General features: G+C 45.8%; 1 protein-coding gene across 4 annotated transcripts; it reads left to right on the top strand.

The window, feature by feature from the left end:
- Positions 1-3,940: 3,940 nt before the first annotated feature.
- ENAM (enamelin) lies at positions 3,941-18,008 on the top strand. 4 transcript variants are annotated; one of them, XM_019490830.2, is made up of 10 exons: positions 3,949-4,022; positions 4,706-4,885; positions 5,086-5,148; positions 5,861-5,905; positions 7,356-7,397; positions 8,456-8,800; positions 11,030-11,092; positions 11,357-11,404; positions 12,099-12,149; positions 12,537-18,008. In XM_019490830.2, exons 3-10 carry the CDS (start codon positions 5,101-5,103, stop codon positions 15,171-15,173), a joined length of 3,279 nt encoding a protein of 1,092 aa, XP_019346375.1. In that variant the 5' UTR covers positions 3,949-4,022; positions 4,706-4,885; positions 5,086-5,100; the 3' UTR covers positions 15,174-18,008. The 4 variants fall into 4 exon arrangements, with proteins under 4 accessions (XP_019346377.1, XP_019346376.1, XP_006257995.1 ...); XM_019490832.2 differs by lacking the exon at positions 4,706-4,885 and having other exon boundaries at positions 3,941-4,022; positions 11,072-11,092; XM_019490831.2 differs by lacking the exon at positions 4,706-4,885 and having other exon boundaries at positions 3,941-4,022; positions 11,069-11,092.
- The last annotated feature ends 215 nt before the right edge of the window (positions 18,009-18,223 follow it).

The raw sequence follows: 18,223 nt of genomic DNA, 5'->3' as shown, positions 1-18,223 counted from the left end.
AGGACCATGATGGAGGGGTGATGGATGAGTGTGTGGGGACACAAAAGTCTGAACTTTCCTTGGTGGGTGGTGGATGGGTCTTATGACCTCCCTGGCAGCTGGATGAAGGTCCCCAGTGGTTGGTGGTGTTTGCGACTGATTCACTGAATGCAGGCTCCAATGCAGATCCCAGATGGGTGGCAAGCATGAAATGGCTGGCAAGTCACCATGCAGGGCAATGAATAGATGGAGGTGGCCACCTAGGGCCTGTCACCTCTGAACAGTAGACTTCTGCAATCAGGGCCAGAGTGGCCACACAGAGTTCTAGAGGGGTGGGGATTGGGGCTGAAGCGGTGCATTGTGGGAAGCCTAGAGCACAGCTTGGCCTGCTCGTCCCAGTATGATGTCCTGGGACAGCTGTTCGGATGTCTTTCCTGCACACCTTTTTGTAGCTTTGTCCAGCAACAAGCAACAAGGACAGCTGAACAATCACACTTTATCCTAGGAGCAAATGTTTCTTCCTGGGACAAGAGCAACATCTGTTCAGTAGCAATAGTGCAAACATGACCTAAGTGACTTGACTAGGGACACCCAGAAAATCAGTGGCAAAGCAAGGAATACACTAACCCTTGTATGGGCCATACCTTCTCTCTAGTTTTTCATCTATTCATTACCAGAAGGCCTCTGGAGCAACAGATCTAACAGGTCTTACCCCTGCAAAGTGAATTTCATTAGCGGCCATTCACTGCCCTGGACTGAGGCCTTGCCTATACATAAAAGTTGTGTGAATTAAATTAGTTCTTATTCTTATTCAGCCTGGAAGTCTGGAAGCCAGTAACTCAAAACCACACAACCCTCATTCTGTATTGTACATCACTGAAAAATCACAATACAAGGTATCTGCAGGCCAATTTTTACCAGCCTTTCTGAAGCAGCAGTTTCAATTAAAACCACCGTCATTTGGTGTAAGTTGTTATTCTCTCTTTCAGAATTGCGAAGCCCTTCAGAATTCGCCTCCTGAGACAGCATGTGACCCTTGCTTTCCCCTGCAATAGAGGTCTGTAAAGCCCCGCAGACGAACTGCACCGAACTATACACCCAAACAAGTGAGTGCTGTGGCAGATTTCCCTACCTGTAAACAAAAACAGTGGAAGCAACAGGGGAGGGGCGAAAAGGAAAGAAAAGAAATGCAGAAGTCAGACCTAGGTAAATAGGAGGAAAAGGCCTCCCAGTCGAAAAGGAGCGATCATTATAGAACATGATGGTTAAACACATTTTGCTGATGTTTTCACATTTACATTTTAATCATCAGTTCAGCACCTTTCAGCTCCTGATGCTCTTAGACAGGTAATTTAATTTTTGACTGTAACAACTGATCAACAAGCTGGAGGGAGCCCATTCTAGGAAACTGGTTACGGTTTTATGCAGAGTACTTGGATTTACTTCCTAGGCAAAAGTTTGCTGTTATATAATGATGTTTTGTTTTTTTTTACACGGGTTGATAGGTCAAAATAACATGCTGGAGTAGCAGTGCCTGTCTGGGGTAGGCTCTACAGTTATTCCTGCATGCTCCTGATTCTCCTATGGGGCAACAATAAGTATGGCCCTTCTGCAGCTCACTTCACGTTTTGAATTTCTAGCAAAGGGCCTTAGCAAGAGGGTGAACGGGAACCCTGTAGAGCCCTGCATGACAGCTTTCCTCCTGACTTAATGGTTTGGGTACTCAAACACATGGGTTTGAACCCTTCTCAGACCAAGGAGGTAATTTGTATCTGGGTCTTTCACACCCTGAGAGAGTGTCTGAACCATTAGGCTATGTAAATGGGAACCGCTAACATTGTCTTCATCCCCAGAAAAGGAGAACGTGCAACTGCATTTTGTGAGAAATCTGTATGTATCAGTGTGTGCTGGGCCTGCTAGGAGAATATTTACTAGACTGAGGCCCTGGGAAAATTGAGCCTATGAGCACCTAGCTTCTGGTCCCAGTTGTGCATATGGGTGTGGTGTATGCTTCCTCAGTGGGGTCACTGGAGCGTGGTGCTCACTAGCTCAATTGTTAGGGACTGCTGGAATTTACACTCGAAGTGTGCTGTGAGACAGCTCCTTTAATTTTGGAGTTTCCCCCATGATGCCCCCTATGCCCCATCACTGATTGGTAGAGGGGCCCCATCAGCCCTGCTGCTTGCTACTTGCTTCTGATGGCCAGGAGGTGCAAACCACAGTTTGAAATATGCTGCCATTTTTGCCTCCCGGCTGGAATGTGCCCTGACTCAGATGAATGTCTGTGATGATGTGTTACAGCTGGGCCCCATCCCACTGGGACAGCACAAAGGGAACTGAGTTTGTTTTTTTTTTTGGGGGGGGGGGGTGGGATGGAGGTGGCATTGGGCTCCTATGTGGCAGAGAGCTGTCTGTGCCATAGGGTGGACTACTGTGAACCCAAAGGCTGGCTATATTTGAGCACTGGCACAAGCAAATTGGCATAACAGCCATGTGTCTGGTCCAGCTACAAGTAAAAAGGATGAGAAATTCCACCAGCAGATTTACTCTCCCAAGACTTGCAGACTAGTTTTCAGCTTGAAGGAAGGCTTTTAGCTACTGCCAGAGGGGCCTAATGCAGACCAGAGAATATCTTGCAGCGATTCCTGCATTGCCAGGAAATATTGTTCTCCACAATATCAGGGAAAGATTAGGATCAGCAACTAGGCTTCATGAACTGATCTGATTTGAAGCAATCCTCTAAGAGGCATCCGGGAGTGGGACGGGCAGGCAGGGCTGGGGCTGGGATCACAGGACAGTGACAGCGCAGGGCTAGGGCCCAGGCCAGAGCCATAATCTGCTGCCCATATGCTCCTGCAATGGGTGCTGGTTCTGTAGGCAGGGGCGTGTAGGGAACAGATTGCAGCTCTGCCCTGGCCCCTAGCCCCAGGCTGTCACTGCTCAGTGATCCTGGGGTCTCCATAAAGACTGGCTGGGACTTGGGTGGGCAGCGTGCATGGACACGCAGACAGGATGGGGCTGCAGGCAGGCAGGGAGCTGTGTCTGGGGCCGGGTCTAGGATGTTGGGTCAGCGACAACACAGGGCCAGGGTCCAGAGCAGAGGCACAATCCATTCCCTGCATGGCCTTGCCTGCAGAATCAGCACCCAGCTCAGGGCCATGTGGGCAGAGGATTGCAGCTCTGGCCTAGGCCCCGGCCCACGCTGTCACCGCCCCATGATCCCATCCTTGATCGCAAACTTGCTGCCCTGTCCTTCTTCCAAACACCAATCTCTGCCTGCCTGCAGCCTCATCCCAGCTGCCTGGCCATATGCCCTGTCCATATGGGTCTTGTACCTGGTGGTGGGTGCAGGGTGAACATGCTGGGGTGCCCGTGCAGTGGTGTCCAGGGCCACTGAGGCTGCCAGGAAATGAGTCCAGCCACTGCACTGTCCCAGCCCTGCTGCACTCCCAGGGGTGGCAGGACTGGCCACACCTGCCATGGCCCAGGCTGCCCCCTGCACCTGGGCTGGGCAGGACCGAGGGACCTGTTGTGAGCCAGACAAAATCCCTTGGTGGACCAGATCCAGCCCGCAGGCCATGTTTTGCCCACCCTGATCTACCAGCTTACTCAGAAACGTCTGTGTTTGTATGCAACACTATTACATGTCTTTTTATTTTACTGCCAAATTAAATAAAGGCATTTTACATCAGAGTGCTTTACATGGTTACAACTTTTAGGAGGACCTGCATCGTTTGAATGTTACTGCTCTAAGCTGATTTTTGGGACTTGTTATTAAACATAATAAGAGACTTCGATTTGATAACTCACATAATAACACATTCTAAATCATACACTGTATCAGATGTTAGCCTAAAACCTAGAGTGATGTCTGAAACATCTATCTGGCTGTTGATTGGTCCCTGCAAATTTGGAATAGTGTTTAAATGTAGCCTTGCCAATAGGTTTTGAACAGAGAGGAAATGATCTGGATTTTAAGATCTGGAGTATTCATTCCCCCACCTCCCAGCTAAGGTTACATGAGATCTGTCTAAGATTCAAAGGTAATTCATTTCTTTTTTAAACAATTCCTTCAAACTTTTAAAATTTGGAAGCCTGTATATTCAAGAGCAAAAAAATAATAATTACAAAATGGCTAAAATGAATGCATTAACATTTGGATGTTTTTCTTGCTGGGATCCTTTGACCCTTGCTGACTTCCTGCCCTTTGGGCAGGGGCTGGACCTGATGATCTTATGAGGTCCGTTCCAGCCCTAATGTCTATGAAATTATATAGTCTACCTTGAATTAGTAGGGTTTACAACAGAATGTCATTTAAGAGATGATATTCATTTTAATTCACTCTCAGTAGGGCTGGAATCAGCTGCCATTTGTCAATTTTGGCTGTAGAAAAGCAGACATGTTTTGAAAAGCAAATATCTTTGTTATACAGTTAGATATTTCATTGTTCAATAAACAATGAAACATTATTCATTGTTAGATATTTCTATGGTCATTAAAAACGTGTAGTGCAAGTGGACTTAAGATGCGAATAATATATCCCATGTTCACATGAAACTAACAGCTGTAATATTGGATCCACAAATTAACTGTGTCCTGTGCTCCCCCTTTTGCAATTTCAGATTTTCATGCTAAAAATGCTGGGTTAAATTATTCTTTAAAGACTTCTTAAAGACTTTGAAACATTTTATGCACTTGCTTGCCTTATACTTTTTTTGCTTTTTAGAGGAACTGTCAGTCCATTCAGTTGATTCTACATCCTTCCAAAACAGAAGCACTTTGCTGATACCACACCACAAAGTCCATTTTTTTACTTCTGAAATCTGGTGGAATGTAAATTTTCCCCATGTAAAACTGAAACCCCCCATTAAAGGACCAGTTACCTAAAATACCTAAGCATAACCAGGTGAGTTGATGTGTGTGAACGGTCATTTAACCTGCCTCAATTTTAGTCCCTCCGTTAGCCCTAGTTTTCCACTTTTCTTTTTCTACATTCCTTTGAGGAATGCACAAAGTTCTTATGCAGGCTAGCTGCTAGCAGGGGGCAGTGAGCATTGCAGATTGCCTAAGGGCCGTGAATTGTTTACTACTGTCATTTCTTTTTAGGTATAAAAGGTGAAGATGTTCCTCCAGTTCCTGTGCCTCTTTGGCATGTCTATAGCAGTGCCGGTGAGCATTAGAATAATTTATTTTTGATTTTTAGAGCTGCTTGGAATTTTTTTTTGATGGACAAAAAATGCCTTTCAGAAAGCAGGAGAATGTTCATGGTGAAAAGACTCTTGTCAAAGGAAATGCTGCAGTCTCCATTACTGGAGGTTTTTAAGAGCAAGTTGAACAACAATCTTTTAAGGAGAGTTTGTGTGCACCAGTGAGCACACGGTTAGGTTACATAATCTCTTGAGGTTCTTTCCAGCCACACTTTCCATGATTGCTATGGATTTCTTCCTGCAAATTTTGAAAATGAAAAATGTCATAAATCTTTAGAAAATACTGTTGGTTTCAAATGGAGGGGATGGGGAAGGAGAACTATTTTTTTCATATTGTTTAAATTTCTATTCTATTTTCTCCCTTTTTCTTTCAGTGGAAAAAAGCAAAAGTAAAATAAATAAATAAATAAATGCCTAGCAAGAGGAAGGGGTCTATATCCCACAAACAAAACATTAAAAGTGCACTGATTTTTTATTTAAAAAAATTTTTTTTGGCTAAAGAGGAAAAAATGAGGAAAGGCTATCAACTGGAATAAACAATTTGCATTTCTTTTTAATTTTTTTTACAAAATATATTGGCCTTGTTCCAAGCAGCTCCTCTGATTTCTTTAAGTTGTCATAAGTGAACACTGATTAATTTTTTTATATCTTCATCATCATCTCCTTCATTGCAGATGCGCTTGCCCCGTAAGGCTGGATTTGGAAGCAAGAGTGAAGAGGTAAATACGTTTCTCATTACAACTGCTGCAGCTACATTCTGAGGACATATTCTATATCTGCTTACAGGGTGCATCTACACAAGATGCTTAATGCGCAGAAGACTAATTTTACTGTGCATTAGTGTGGCTGGCAAAAACCATGCTAATGTGCAGTAGGTTTAATCTAATGCACATTAACGTCACTTAAAAAGCATTCATCTGTGCTAATGCACAGCAACACTGACTATGGCACATTACATTTGTACCTGTCATTACAGGTACAAAACCTAATGCACCATAATTACTGCATATTAATGAACATGTAGATGCGCCCACAGAGAGTTAGGCAAATACTGTTAAAATCAGTCTTTCCACTGATTATACTCAGCTTTAGCTCATAGAAAAGCAAGTGTTGGGATCAGGAAGCACTCATTTTCTCTGATGTTTTGGTCAAGGTAAACTGCAGAGATGTCAGCTGCGGTAGTTGCTCTGGGCTCCACTAGGCTGCTTAGACATGGATCCCACTTAGTGAGTTCAGCTCATGTGGCTATCTGGTGATTTTTCATGAAGGGTTCTGGAAAATGAAACAATATGGTAGGACCAGATCCCTTGTGTAAGAGAGGAAAGATGACTGCAGCCTTTTTTTTCCTAAGCAGGGATGATTAAAAAATATCACTGGTTATTTTTTTAGTGTGGAATTTTCATTTTCCATGGTAGAGTTTGCACGGTGCAAAGTCATTTGGTACTTTTGAAAATCCCTTAATCAAAAGATTTTAAATTATTTTTTTGTATATTTAAATTTCATTTACTATCCAAATGTTCTAAAAGAAAGTCAAGGTGACTACAAAAGCCTCTCCCTCCCAGAGTAATTTGCAATAAGCTATTTTAGATAATGCGGGGGCAGGGGGGAGGGGGGGGGAGAGGGGATCAGATCTACTGCCTGAAATGTACCAGTAGAAAGCTGGGATTGGTCCTAAATGGAAAGGAAAATTGGTAGAATTGTTTGATGGAAAGGGTGGTGCAGAGTTCATTTGAAATGGAAACAGTGTTCTGAGCATACTCCAAGTATAACCATGCCTGTTCAGTGAGCTCAGATATGGTGAGGACACCAGGAATGGAGACACAATATCGATGGAGAAAGAAGACACACTTATGGATGAGGATTTCGGCAGATGCGGGACACAGAGTGTCCACCTCTCAGGCAGAGCAGTAGTGGAGGTGGGGTTAATAGGAAGACCATATAGATGCTGGACATACAAGAGGAACAAGAAGTTTGGTAGAAGCCCCCTTGGACAGGGCACTCCCTCTCCTTCTAGATCACCCCTTTTTGGCTTCAGGCAGGCTTCAGGAATCCCAAAGTGGGAAGGATTTGGCCCCAACTGATGAAGTGAAATGTTACATTTTGGTGTTGGGTTATCATTTAATTGGTGGAAATTGCAGTTGGATTAATGTAGGATTTGTTTGCTCACAGATGATGCAGTATGGCCAATATGCCTACATGAACTCACCCGCCGTAAGTTTCTTCTTTGCTGGGTTTTGAGGGTTCTATGCAGCATGTATCAGCCCCTGATGCTTCTCCTGCTCACCCTTTCCTGTATTTGGGGTAGCTCACAAGGTCTAAATGTGCAGCTCTTATATCAAACTTCAAGACTTGGACCTTCCTTTGCTTCTGCCATTTGTAAACTCAGTTTCCTTTCCAAGTGCACATTAAGGTATAGTTTTCTAGCTGGAGCCCCAGCTCCTGGTTTCTCGTGTGATATAAGAATAGAAACTTTCTTATGTGTGTGAAGACATAGATATAGATATAGATATAGCTATGTGTAAATATGTGTATGTGTGAGTGTATTTATGTAACACACACACACACACACACACACACACACACACACACACACACACGTACATATATAAGTAACTTTCTCTCTTTATATCACATGTAACTCCAGGAACCTGGCAAGGAGACCGCATTTACAGGTGACAGAAGCAAACGGAAAATCGGAGTCAAGAAGTTTGACATAATAGCTGCATGTTAGATGGAAATGTGCATGATTCAACCAGACTTTCATTGGGAAACATTTCTTGTGTCCATAATAGAATGTGTGGCCAAAGCAAGGGAGAAAGAAAATCATTAACCTCACTCCCCCACCAAAAACAAAAGCGACCGCAGTACTTAGGATACCTCTGAGGGATGGGCATAAGTTCAGATCGGTGCCCTACTTTATGTAGAGCAGACTGGAAACTTCATCTACCCTAGCGGAAGAGAACGAACTGACCACTGGTCAACTGGCTATTCTGGGGCAGGTCTTATTCTTGGGGATGCGGGGTCTGTTTGATTTTTTAGTTTAAAAATCTTCCTCACCTTAGGACAGGGACATTTTTGAAATCTCAGATGTCTGTTGAATGGGAAAACAAGTTCCCAGCAAGCTTATCTCACAAGCTGAGGAGTGGTCTAAACTGTTAGAGAGAGAGACAGAAAGATGCCTGTAGTGTCCACATGGCTTATGTGTGCCTCACAGCAGGACTGTCTCATAGCACTGCCCACTAAATACAGCCTTTGAAACTCTTTTATAGATGAATCCCTTTTATGGCTATGGCTCCAGCTACCCACAGATCTTCCAGCAGCAGCCAGTATGGCCTCAGCAGCAGCTCTACTTGTGGCAGCAACAGAAACCAGTACAACCCCCTGCCATTCAGCCCCAGCAAAAACCTCGACAAGCTCAACGTTCGCCACAGCCCAGCAGGCCACAGCCCCAGCCACAGCCTCGACCACAACCCCGGCTGCAGCCGTCCCAGCAACCAGCAAAGCCAAAGCCACAAAAGCCGCAAAAGCAGCCCCCCCCAACTCAGCCAGCACATCCTTCTCATTCTCAGCCCCCAGCACAGCCCCGCAATGAGGAAAAACAGCTATCGCCCCAGGTAAGTACTCAGAGCTGAAGAGTGGCCGGGGCAGGCACATGCTTGTCACTGCTATCAAGGATATTAATGGACTTGCTTTGTTGTGAGTGCACAGCTGCATGAAGAAAGGGGAGGATGGGAGGTGGGGCACCCACTCTTAGTCTCATTCTTTGGTGAAGGATTTCAGTAGCACCTATTGTTTTGTGTAGCTCGCTGCTCTTCTGGGAGCCAGAGAAGAGGAGCAGGAGAACTTGTGACACCGATCAATTGGCTTTTCTCCAGTGTTTAGAATGACACAGGGCACTGGAGCTGGGCTGGGCTCGTGTGCCACTGGGGGAACATGACCTGGGAGTGAGCTCACAGGGCTTCCTGCAAGGCTGCTGCTTGCATTGCTGAAGCAAGGGTCAGGGGATGGACCAAACTGGGAGCAATGAAGCCTTGTCCCACCCCATCCAACACACCAGCAAGCACAGCTAACGTGGCAGAGGCAGGGTGTTAAGTTGTTGCCCAAGGCAAGGAAGGAGTTGTGACTCAAGGCATGCCTCTGAGATATGGCCTCCTCCTACTGCCCTAGGGGTGGTGTAGCTCAGAGCTGTGCTTAAAACACGAAGTTGACCTGATGTAGTGGGCAGCTGAGACCGCCTCCTTCTCTTCTACCTGTACGTACTTAGCAGAAAGTGCTTTTAACCAAGTTCTGACGCAGTGATAGGTCTCAGCAGGCACAAATGAATTCCTCTCACCTTGCTAGGGTGGGGAGAAAAGATACGACTGTACATAGGATTCAGACCCACAATCTTTGGCTTCAGTGATCAAAAAGGTGTCGTTTCCCTAAGGGGAAAAGCTGGTGTCTGTATCTCTGCAGGAGCTAAATGCCACATTTTTACTTCCACTGCTGCAAAAAATAATGGGTTGGATGAATTCAGTTATGCTGTGCATGCAGCAGAATTCCCACAAGTTATTCTGAATTTTGGGTTCTAGTTTACATGCCCCTTATACAAACAAAATGACTAACCCAGACATTTTTGTCCTGATATTTTAATGGGAAAAAAAGCTAAGTTTTCCAGCTGCTGTAGCACCTAGAAGCCCATGTCATGGATGAGGGCCCCACTGTTTCATGCAGACACAAAGCTAAAAGATGGTTTCTGCCCATGACCACTTACAAACAATGTAACACAGCTGCCTTTAGCCTGAGTAGCACTTCCATGCAGCACTGGCCTCTCCAGCACCAGGAACACAAGTCCCACTAGCACAGGCACCAAGTATGTGGGGGCCCAAAAACCCCGGTTCCCCTTGGGAAGAGGGTAGGGTGACCACCGGTCCCTAATTGGGTGGGGCAGTCCTGAAATGAGAACATCAAGTCCTGGTCCCGGGCTACATGACAGCATTTGTCCCGGATTCCTAGCATCATGCAGGGATCTGGGTTTTCCATTCACGGCAGAAAAATGTGGGAAACGGTGGGTTTCCCCTTGCAGGCTGGCAGAGTTCCAGCCTGCAAGGAGCTGTGGGGAGCAGGTGGCAGGGGCATCATGTGCGTGTGTACACACATGGCCAGGAATACAGCCCCCGGCAGTGGTGGAGAGCTGCTCCCCCAGGTAAGTCTATGTGGGGGGACAGACTGAGGGTGGGAGGGAATGCAGCAGGGACTAGGGTTAGGGATGCTGCCCAGCCAGGGCAGTGCATGGGGCCTGGGGCCAGGGTGGGGAGTGGAACAGAGCCACAGGTGGCTCATCCAGAGGGCAGGGTGGGGGGAAGCTCTCTGCTGCTGTGTGCACTTCTGGGGAGGGGACAATGGAGGGGCACATGACCTCCAGGTTTGTGTGTGGGGTGGGGGTAGATGTGGGATATCCATTGTGGGCTCCTGGCTCCCTGCCCTGCTGCCTTCCTCTTGGAAGCCCCGCAAGGGCTGTGCACCATGGCGAAGCACACTGTGCCTGTCCAGTAGTAGCAGGGGTGGTGGCACGGAGATGTGCCCCCACTGCTGCCAGGTGGTCAGAGGGTGCCTCGCCATGATGGCACAGCCGGCACAGGACTCCTGTGGGGAGGGCAGCGGGGTGGGAGCCTGCATCTGTGCCTGCCCTCCATGGGCTCCTTTCAGGTCTGCTGTAGTTGTGCTGCCAGGGGGCAGGGGCTTCGTTTTTGCTTCCCCGCCAAAAATAAAAGTTGGCACCTATGCCCACCAGAAGTCTGCTTTTTTGTTTCATTTGAAATATACTTTAAGATGCTTCTTCACTTCCTTTTTCTCCCTGCCAGGTGTATTTTCCCTATAGTAATGCACATTTTCCTTATCAGCAGCAACCTTGGCACATCCCACAGGTGAGTTCTAATTCTTTGTTGTTCATAGACTGGGGACATACCCACACAGTGCACTGTTTCCATCAATCCACTGTGACATCTAGTTAACAAAAGCTGAACAATAGTTTTATGTAAATAGCTTGCTTACTCTTATAAAAATTGGTGGCCAGGGTGTTGGTACCAAGATTTTGAAATTTTCTCTGGTATCTTTGTTGCTGCCAACACCGCACCCCCAAGCAATGGTCTTTCATTAGAATGATGTGTCTATTTTCCTTCTGTCTGCAGATTTACAACCAGGGAGGCTTCTTACCACAGCTGAACCCACAACACAGAGTAAGATGCTTTATTTAAGGGCATTTCTAGTACTGCTAAACTGTCTTTTATTTTATTTTTTAAAGGAAGTCATCTAAGGGCCAGGGTGTGCTTTGCTCTTTATACCCATTTAGTCTGTGACCTATCTACTTTGCTGAGAGGGAGGATCACTTGTGCTGGCATGGCTAATTGTTCACTGGGAAACTGGCACACAGCTGCCTAGCAGCTGTCACAGGATAATGAATTCTGATCACAGCAACCTGCTCTCAAGGCAGAAGGCTCTCTATCCAATTATGCCAAGTAGCACCCCCCACCCATCAAGCCATTAGTGCTGAAGTAAGTTATAGAGATTCCTGCTTGATGCTGCTGAAATGTAAGTGATTAACCCTGCAGTGTCTCCCTGTTGCGCACTATGCCATGTGAATAGTTTTCTCCAGTCTTATTTTCCTTCTGAAAATGTTACAGCTGGGTAGAACTGCAAAAGCTCTATAGCAATTTGAGTCCTCCAGTCCAGCACACTGTCAATGTCAGGGTTGTGAGACATTAGACAAACATTAGGAGCTATTATATTTAGTGTGGGAGATCTCCATTTATTAGATTTTTATGATCTTCTGACCTGGAATTCATGAACCCCCTAGATATATTTGTTGGCTTTGCTAATTGGTCTATGCTGATAAAATGTAAGGGGAACTGTTTTGCTTTTGTATTTTCCCAGCAAATGCCTCCAGGGTTTGGACAGCCACCTATCAGCAATGAAGAAGGAGGGGTAAATATAACAAACCACTAGCATGTCCCCATTTAGAAAGGCTGCTGGAAGCTGCAAAGTTAAAGCCTTCTTTACTTTAGGGGAGGATTACCCAAGGGACAGTCTCTGAGGGGGTTTATTTGCTTTGCATGATTTGTGCACCAATATAAATCACACCAGCAAATGTAATAAACAGATGGGCAGTTTATCCTAGGACAACTCAAAATCCAGGCTGCTATTACTGCACTTCACCACCAGACAGCAGGGGGCAGGTCATTGACTGTTTGAGCAATCAACCGCTTAAGCCTGCAGATGAAGCATATATGCATAAGAGCAAAAAAGACTTATTTTTAACCAGTGGACACTGATTATTTTTAAAATCAATCAATTTTCCTTTTCTCCCCTCAGAATCCTTACTATGGATACTTCTTTCAAGGGCTTGGACAGAGGCCCCCCTATTACTCAGAGGAAATGTTTGAACATGAGTATGACAAACCCAAACCTGAGAAAGAAGCCCCCAAAGAAGAGAGTCCTGCAGCAGCCCCTGTCCCAAATGCCACTGTCCCAGTTGTTAGCACGACCACACCCAGTCCCCCCAGCCAAGGAGGGGACCAAGGAGGGAATGCAACCCACCCTGGGGTCAGTGCTGGAGAGAACGGGACCCCTTCCCAAAACCCTGAGAACAAGCCAGCTGGTGTGAATGAGACCACACCTTCTCCTACAGTTAATATCTCCAGCCCGCAGGAGCCAGGCAGTGAGGGAGTGCCACAGAATGGGCCTGAGCAGCCAAATGCCAGGAGGAATGCTCCAACTCTTGACATTATTCAACGTTTTCCTGCAAACCGGCAGCAAATGTTTGGGCATGGTTCTTTTGGCCATAGAGAGTATTCCCAGGGATACAGGAGCTCTCTGGATCAAGGTGCTGCCAGGCACAGAGCATCTGCCTCCATGGTTAATCCCTCCACTCCCTCAGAAAACTCATTATACCGTAAAGGCCCTCCAGACAATTCCCCGATTCAAACCAATCGAAGAGGAGACCTCCAGAGCAGACCCAGCAATTACCCAGCACTAAACCCAAGACATGGTCCATCAGGATCCGAATTCCAACAGCATGGGAAGAGGGCAGCAGGCCAAAGACAGAGACCACCTTTCCCTGACACACATCCCTTGAGCCAGCGGCAAAATGCACCCTCTTACAGCAATAACAGAGCTGGCTACAAGAAAGGTATCATCCTTCCTGACAGCAAACCTCCGGCTCCTACCTTTAACACCGTAGGAACAAACGAGCACACACAGCATTCACAGGACGATGCTAGTAGAATCCCTGCTTCTGGGCTGCAGCTGACCAGCCAAGCCACTCCAAAGGGAGTATTCTTGGATGCAAGGAGACATCCATCTACACCAGAAGCCAGCCAGCGGGACTGGGAGAAACAGGCAGTTAACCCTTCATATCCTGAAAGAGAACACTTTCCTTTATCAGGAAGCAAGATGTGGAGGCACCAGCAGAATTCCCCACCTTTTGAAGCAGGGCTGCATGAATCCTCAACATATCCACCAGGTGCCTTGTTTGGCCAAAGGGGAAGTGTTTCCTACCCTGAATACAATTCCTTTAACCAAAAGGGAATTCCCCATTTCTCTCAGGGCAGTGCATGGGAAAACTCTCCTGTGAGCCCAGCAGGACAACGTGGAAACCCCCTGTATCCTCTCGATTCAAGTCAAAGGGAAGGAGGTCCCCATTATGAAAATGATCCCTTTGATCAGCTAGGACCTGACTCTTACCCTGGACAAAGGACATGGGACCAGGAGCAGCCATTGCCTGAGGCAGAAGGCAGCCCGGCCGGGCAATATGGAAACCCACAATACCTTCCAAGCAATCCAGCAGAGCAGGAGGTTTATTTCCAGTACTCTAAAGACCAGGGGAGATATTTCCCTTACAATGAAATCAGCCCCTGGGCCCCAGAAGATAATTACCCTCTTTATAAAGTAGGGCCCCCAAGGCAAACAGAAAACATCCCGTATCATTTAAAAAGAGAGTTTGGTCCTAGAGGGAGCATCCCATGGGACCAGGAAACAAACCCCTTGCCACAGAACTTCAACCCTCCACCTCATCCAGGCAGATCACAGTTTTTAACAAGAAGTCCCCGGGATCCAGAAATGGGGTCACCAGTACAGACAGAACGTACCCCGCACTCCAAGGGATACCCACCAAACTTTAGAGGGATTACAGCATTCCCTTCCTCCAGCCGCTTGTGCTGTGCTGGGAATTCTCCAGTGCCAAAGGAAGACCCCTTGGCATCACTGGATTACTCTTTGCAGTTGAGACCTTCCACATGGGAACACAAGCCTCCTGAAGGCAGTCACTCAAAGCATGCTAGGCATGTTGCATACCCAGCTGCTATTCAGTCTGGTCAAAAAAACTGTTCACTGCGGCTTGAGAAAAGCCCAGGAGAAAATGCAGAAAACTTTGAAGATGGAACACGAGATCAGGAAAGGGATATGCCATGCTCAAAAAATGCATTGGGCCAGAATAAGAAACAAGGAAGCCCCAAAAAGGGACCAGACCCAACTAGAAATCCACTTTACTTTGAAAGTAATACAAGGGGAGATGGAAACAGTGTGTTTGCCCAAATCTTTGGACTAAATCAATACAACGGGAGAGATGCTGGACCAGATCCTGAGAATCACATGACAGGTCCACATGATATTCCAGAAGAAGAGCCTTTGCCAGAAGGAATCAAAAGTGCTACTTTAGGCAGCAAAGTTGATATGAAAGAAGTAGCCCATGAGTTCAAAAGAATACCCTGCTTTGGAAGCTGGTTAAGGCAACATTTGTCCAGCACTGGAGTGCCACCTGGTGTCAGAAAGCAAGAATCAATTTATGGAGATCAACTACTTGTAATCCCCACTAGAAAACCAAACCTTCAGTTGGAAACAGAGGCAAAGATCCCAAGTGCTGAGCCACCAAACGGAGTCAGCTCTCTAACAGGAGGCATGGCAAATGATTCAGAGGAAAGGAGACCAGACTGTCTACTACTGCAAAACTAATGAAAGCAAAACGTCATTTAAGTTCAGGAAAATAAATGCTATCCCAGAGAAATAAAACTGATGTACACCTTTGCACTAATATTGCAGTGAAAGAGATGCTACAACCCTTAACATTATGTTAGAAATGAAGAGGCTGTGTGTGTGTGTGTGTGTGTGTGTGAGAGAGAGAGAGATAATGAGAGATTGAGAAGGAGAGAGAGAGTGAGAGAGAGAGGTTTCCATGGGTGTTTTGTTAGTTTTCAACAGGAGTCTAATTCCATTAGCATAAATCCCTATGCTAAGCAACTGTGCTTTCCTTAAAATTCATTTGTGCTTCGTATCAATTGCTTTTTGAACAGTATCAATGTTAGCTTTGTATAAAAGGCATCGCTGTAAGTTTTTTTTTCCTTTTTAGGAACCTTTATTGTTTTTGAAAAATGCATTCTCTGTCTCAGGAAAGCTGGCTGGTCTCAGATTGCAACAGAAAAGGCAATATCTCTTCTCAGCTCTCTGGGGTTTCCTGGCACCAAATGACAGTGGAGCCCAGATGCAATCTGTGGCTCTGAGAGGGAAACTATACTGCCAAGATGGCAAAGAAGTAGAAGCCATAACAGATTCACAGGGAGAAAAATATCTCCAGACTTCAGTTTCCATCTTGCTGGATAATCACTCCACTGAAGTAAGGCCCTGATTCCGCAAAGCATTCATGAGTATATAAATGTTTCACATGGAAGTCAGTAAGACTCAAGCACATACTTACTGGTAAGCGCTTGGTTGAGTAGGGAGTGCCTGGGGAACCAGAACCACAGAACAAGGGTCTGTGTTTGTGTAGAGGTTCAGCCTGGGTGATCACATCGCTCCATTCTGGCCTAGATTTAAGCAGGCAGAGGTGGACAAGGAGTCCATCCAAATGACTTTGTTTAATGATGTTCTGTTTGAACCACCTAGGCAAGGCCACCTCCATCAACTGTCCACCAACAAGGCCTGAGCTGGGTTAATTCAGCCCAATACCGTGAACGCTTAATGACCCCTACCTGGAGACCAAAAACACTCCAATGACAATCTCAAACACTGCACACTATAGCAGTGGTTCTGCAGGGCATGAGGACAGCACTGGGCAATCTCACATGGAAAAGTAACAAGTTTCAGAGCATTTGGTCCTTGTTTATATAAGCTAGGCATTGTGGGGCATTTGATGTTATATTGACCTGCTGGTAATGTCCCAAGCAGCACAGTTTTCTGGACAGAAGCTGAAAAACATCTACTGCCAGGCATCAAGAATCTTCTTTACTTGCACTGCTTAGCTCTGTGTCAAAGCTCTCTAGTTTTGCATGCCAGCTATAGTTGCTGCAGGCTCCATGGGTGCAGTCAGTGCTTTTAATAGCAATGGATTTACTAGAGCTCTGGTTGATTGGTTTTGTGACCACAAGCATTGCCAATTGGAAATAAAATTAGTTTAAATTTCACTGGTATTTTTCCCCATTGCTATTTCCAACCTAAACCCTTTCTCCATCAAGAAAGCAGTCTTTAGTCACTGATGCACTTGTAAAGGATTTCTGCTAAACAGTGAATCCATAACACACACACACAAACAAGGAGAGTGATTTGGACAGATGAAGACTGAAAGCCCTATATCTACCTGGAGAGGGCTATTGTATTATAATTGAGTCACGGCATTAGCTGTATACATCCTGAACAAATCTCACCCTGATGCACAGCATCAGCACAGGTCTGTTTTACAGTGAAGTCCTACATAATGATTTACCACCACCACTGCACAGAAGCAAATTTCATCCCCTGTCCCTCCAGTTAAACTAATCCAGAGCAGCAGAAACAGCACCAGCTAGTTGAGCAAAGCTGGGTAAATGCAGCAGAAAGAAGAATATTCTGCTCTGGGAGTGAGAGGTAATGCTTTATGCACTCAGCCAGAGAGCTACAGTCCTGTTCCCCTCAGCAGAGAGGAAGGAGTTGGCTCATGAATGTAAGTGCTGTGCCACAGTTACATGTACCCAAAGCAATATGCCTTGCAAGGATGAAGTTGTGCAACAATTAAAACTGATGACTTCAATGGAAGGCCCTTCAAGGGAGGGTCCTTATCTTTTACCAAACTAGGTTCTAAAGGAAGGCTACTGTAAAGCAAATTACAGTAATTTCAGCTTTGGAACTTGTGTAGGGTTTCAGTGCAATGTGGGATAGCAAATCCTAGGATAAGCCCAAGGAAACATGCCTGAGGGATCCATGATTCCCTCCTAGATCCCACCTTGTTCTAGAACTCAGTCATCTACCACTGATATATTCCTTTCCCAGGACCAGATCAATACTTAGGCTGAGCATGTGGTGAACATTTTAGTACATAGCAAGTCTATGAATATTATATATTATCTAGTCACTGAGATAGTCGGCATGACTATTTTGGGTTAGGAGCGTACTTATGATATGGCTATATAGCTTTAATTCAGTGGTGACTGTTGCCAGGAAGAAAACGGTTTCCCAGGTAAGAACATTTCAACATGTGTTTGCAAGACCACCAGCCACCCCATCTCCAACAAAGTAGCAAGTCCTGTTTTGCTGGCAGTTAATAGATCATAGGTTTGATTTGGACTGCAGAAAAGAGCAATGAAAAGGCTGAGCAGGATTGAAAGTCATGCCCTCCAAAGCTGTGAGACTGAAGTGGGTGACCAAGTTATACCAATCAGAGCCTTGCAGTCTCAAGGGGTTTATTAGAAACTTCAGAATGTCTCGATCTTCATGTAGAAAGTGGATGGACATCTGAAAAGCTGGGCATGCATACAGTCTGCTTATTGTTTTTAAGGTCTTTTTTTTCTGTGAAGTGCTAAATAAAATACTTTGCTTTAACATGGCTGTTTGGTCATTGGCTCCCAGAGGGAAATGAACTGCCACCACTGACCCCAGGTCAGTATTTCTGGGGATATTATGATTAGTACCAGGGAACTGTAGACCCAGACCTGGTCTGAGAGTGGGACAATCATTTGATTTCAGCCCACTTCTCGAAATAAACCCTGTTATGCCCCCTCCTGATATGGAGAGGCTGAGCAGTGCTGAGGCATACC

This window comes from Alligator mississippiensis, chromosome 3, assembly GCF_030867095.1.
Source record: "Alligator mississippiensis isolate rAllMis1 chromosome 3, rAllMis1, whole genome shotgun sequence".
Taxonomy (NCBI): domain Eukaryota; kingdom Metazoa; phylum Chordata; order Crocodylia; family Alligatoridae; genus Alligator; species Alligator mississippiensis.
The sequence above is the reverse complement of the archived record's forward strand: the minus strand, read 5'-3'. Positions and strand labels throughout refer to the sequence as shown.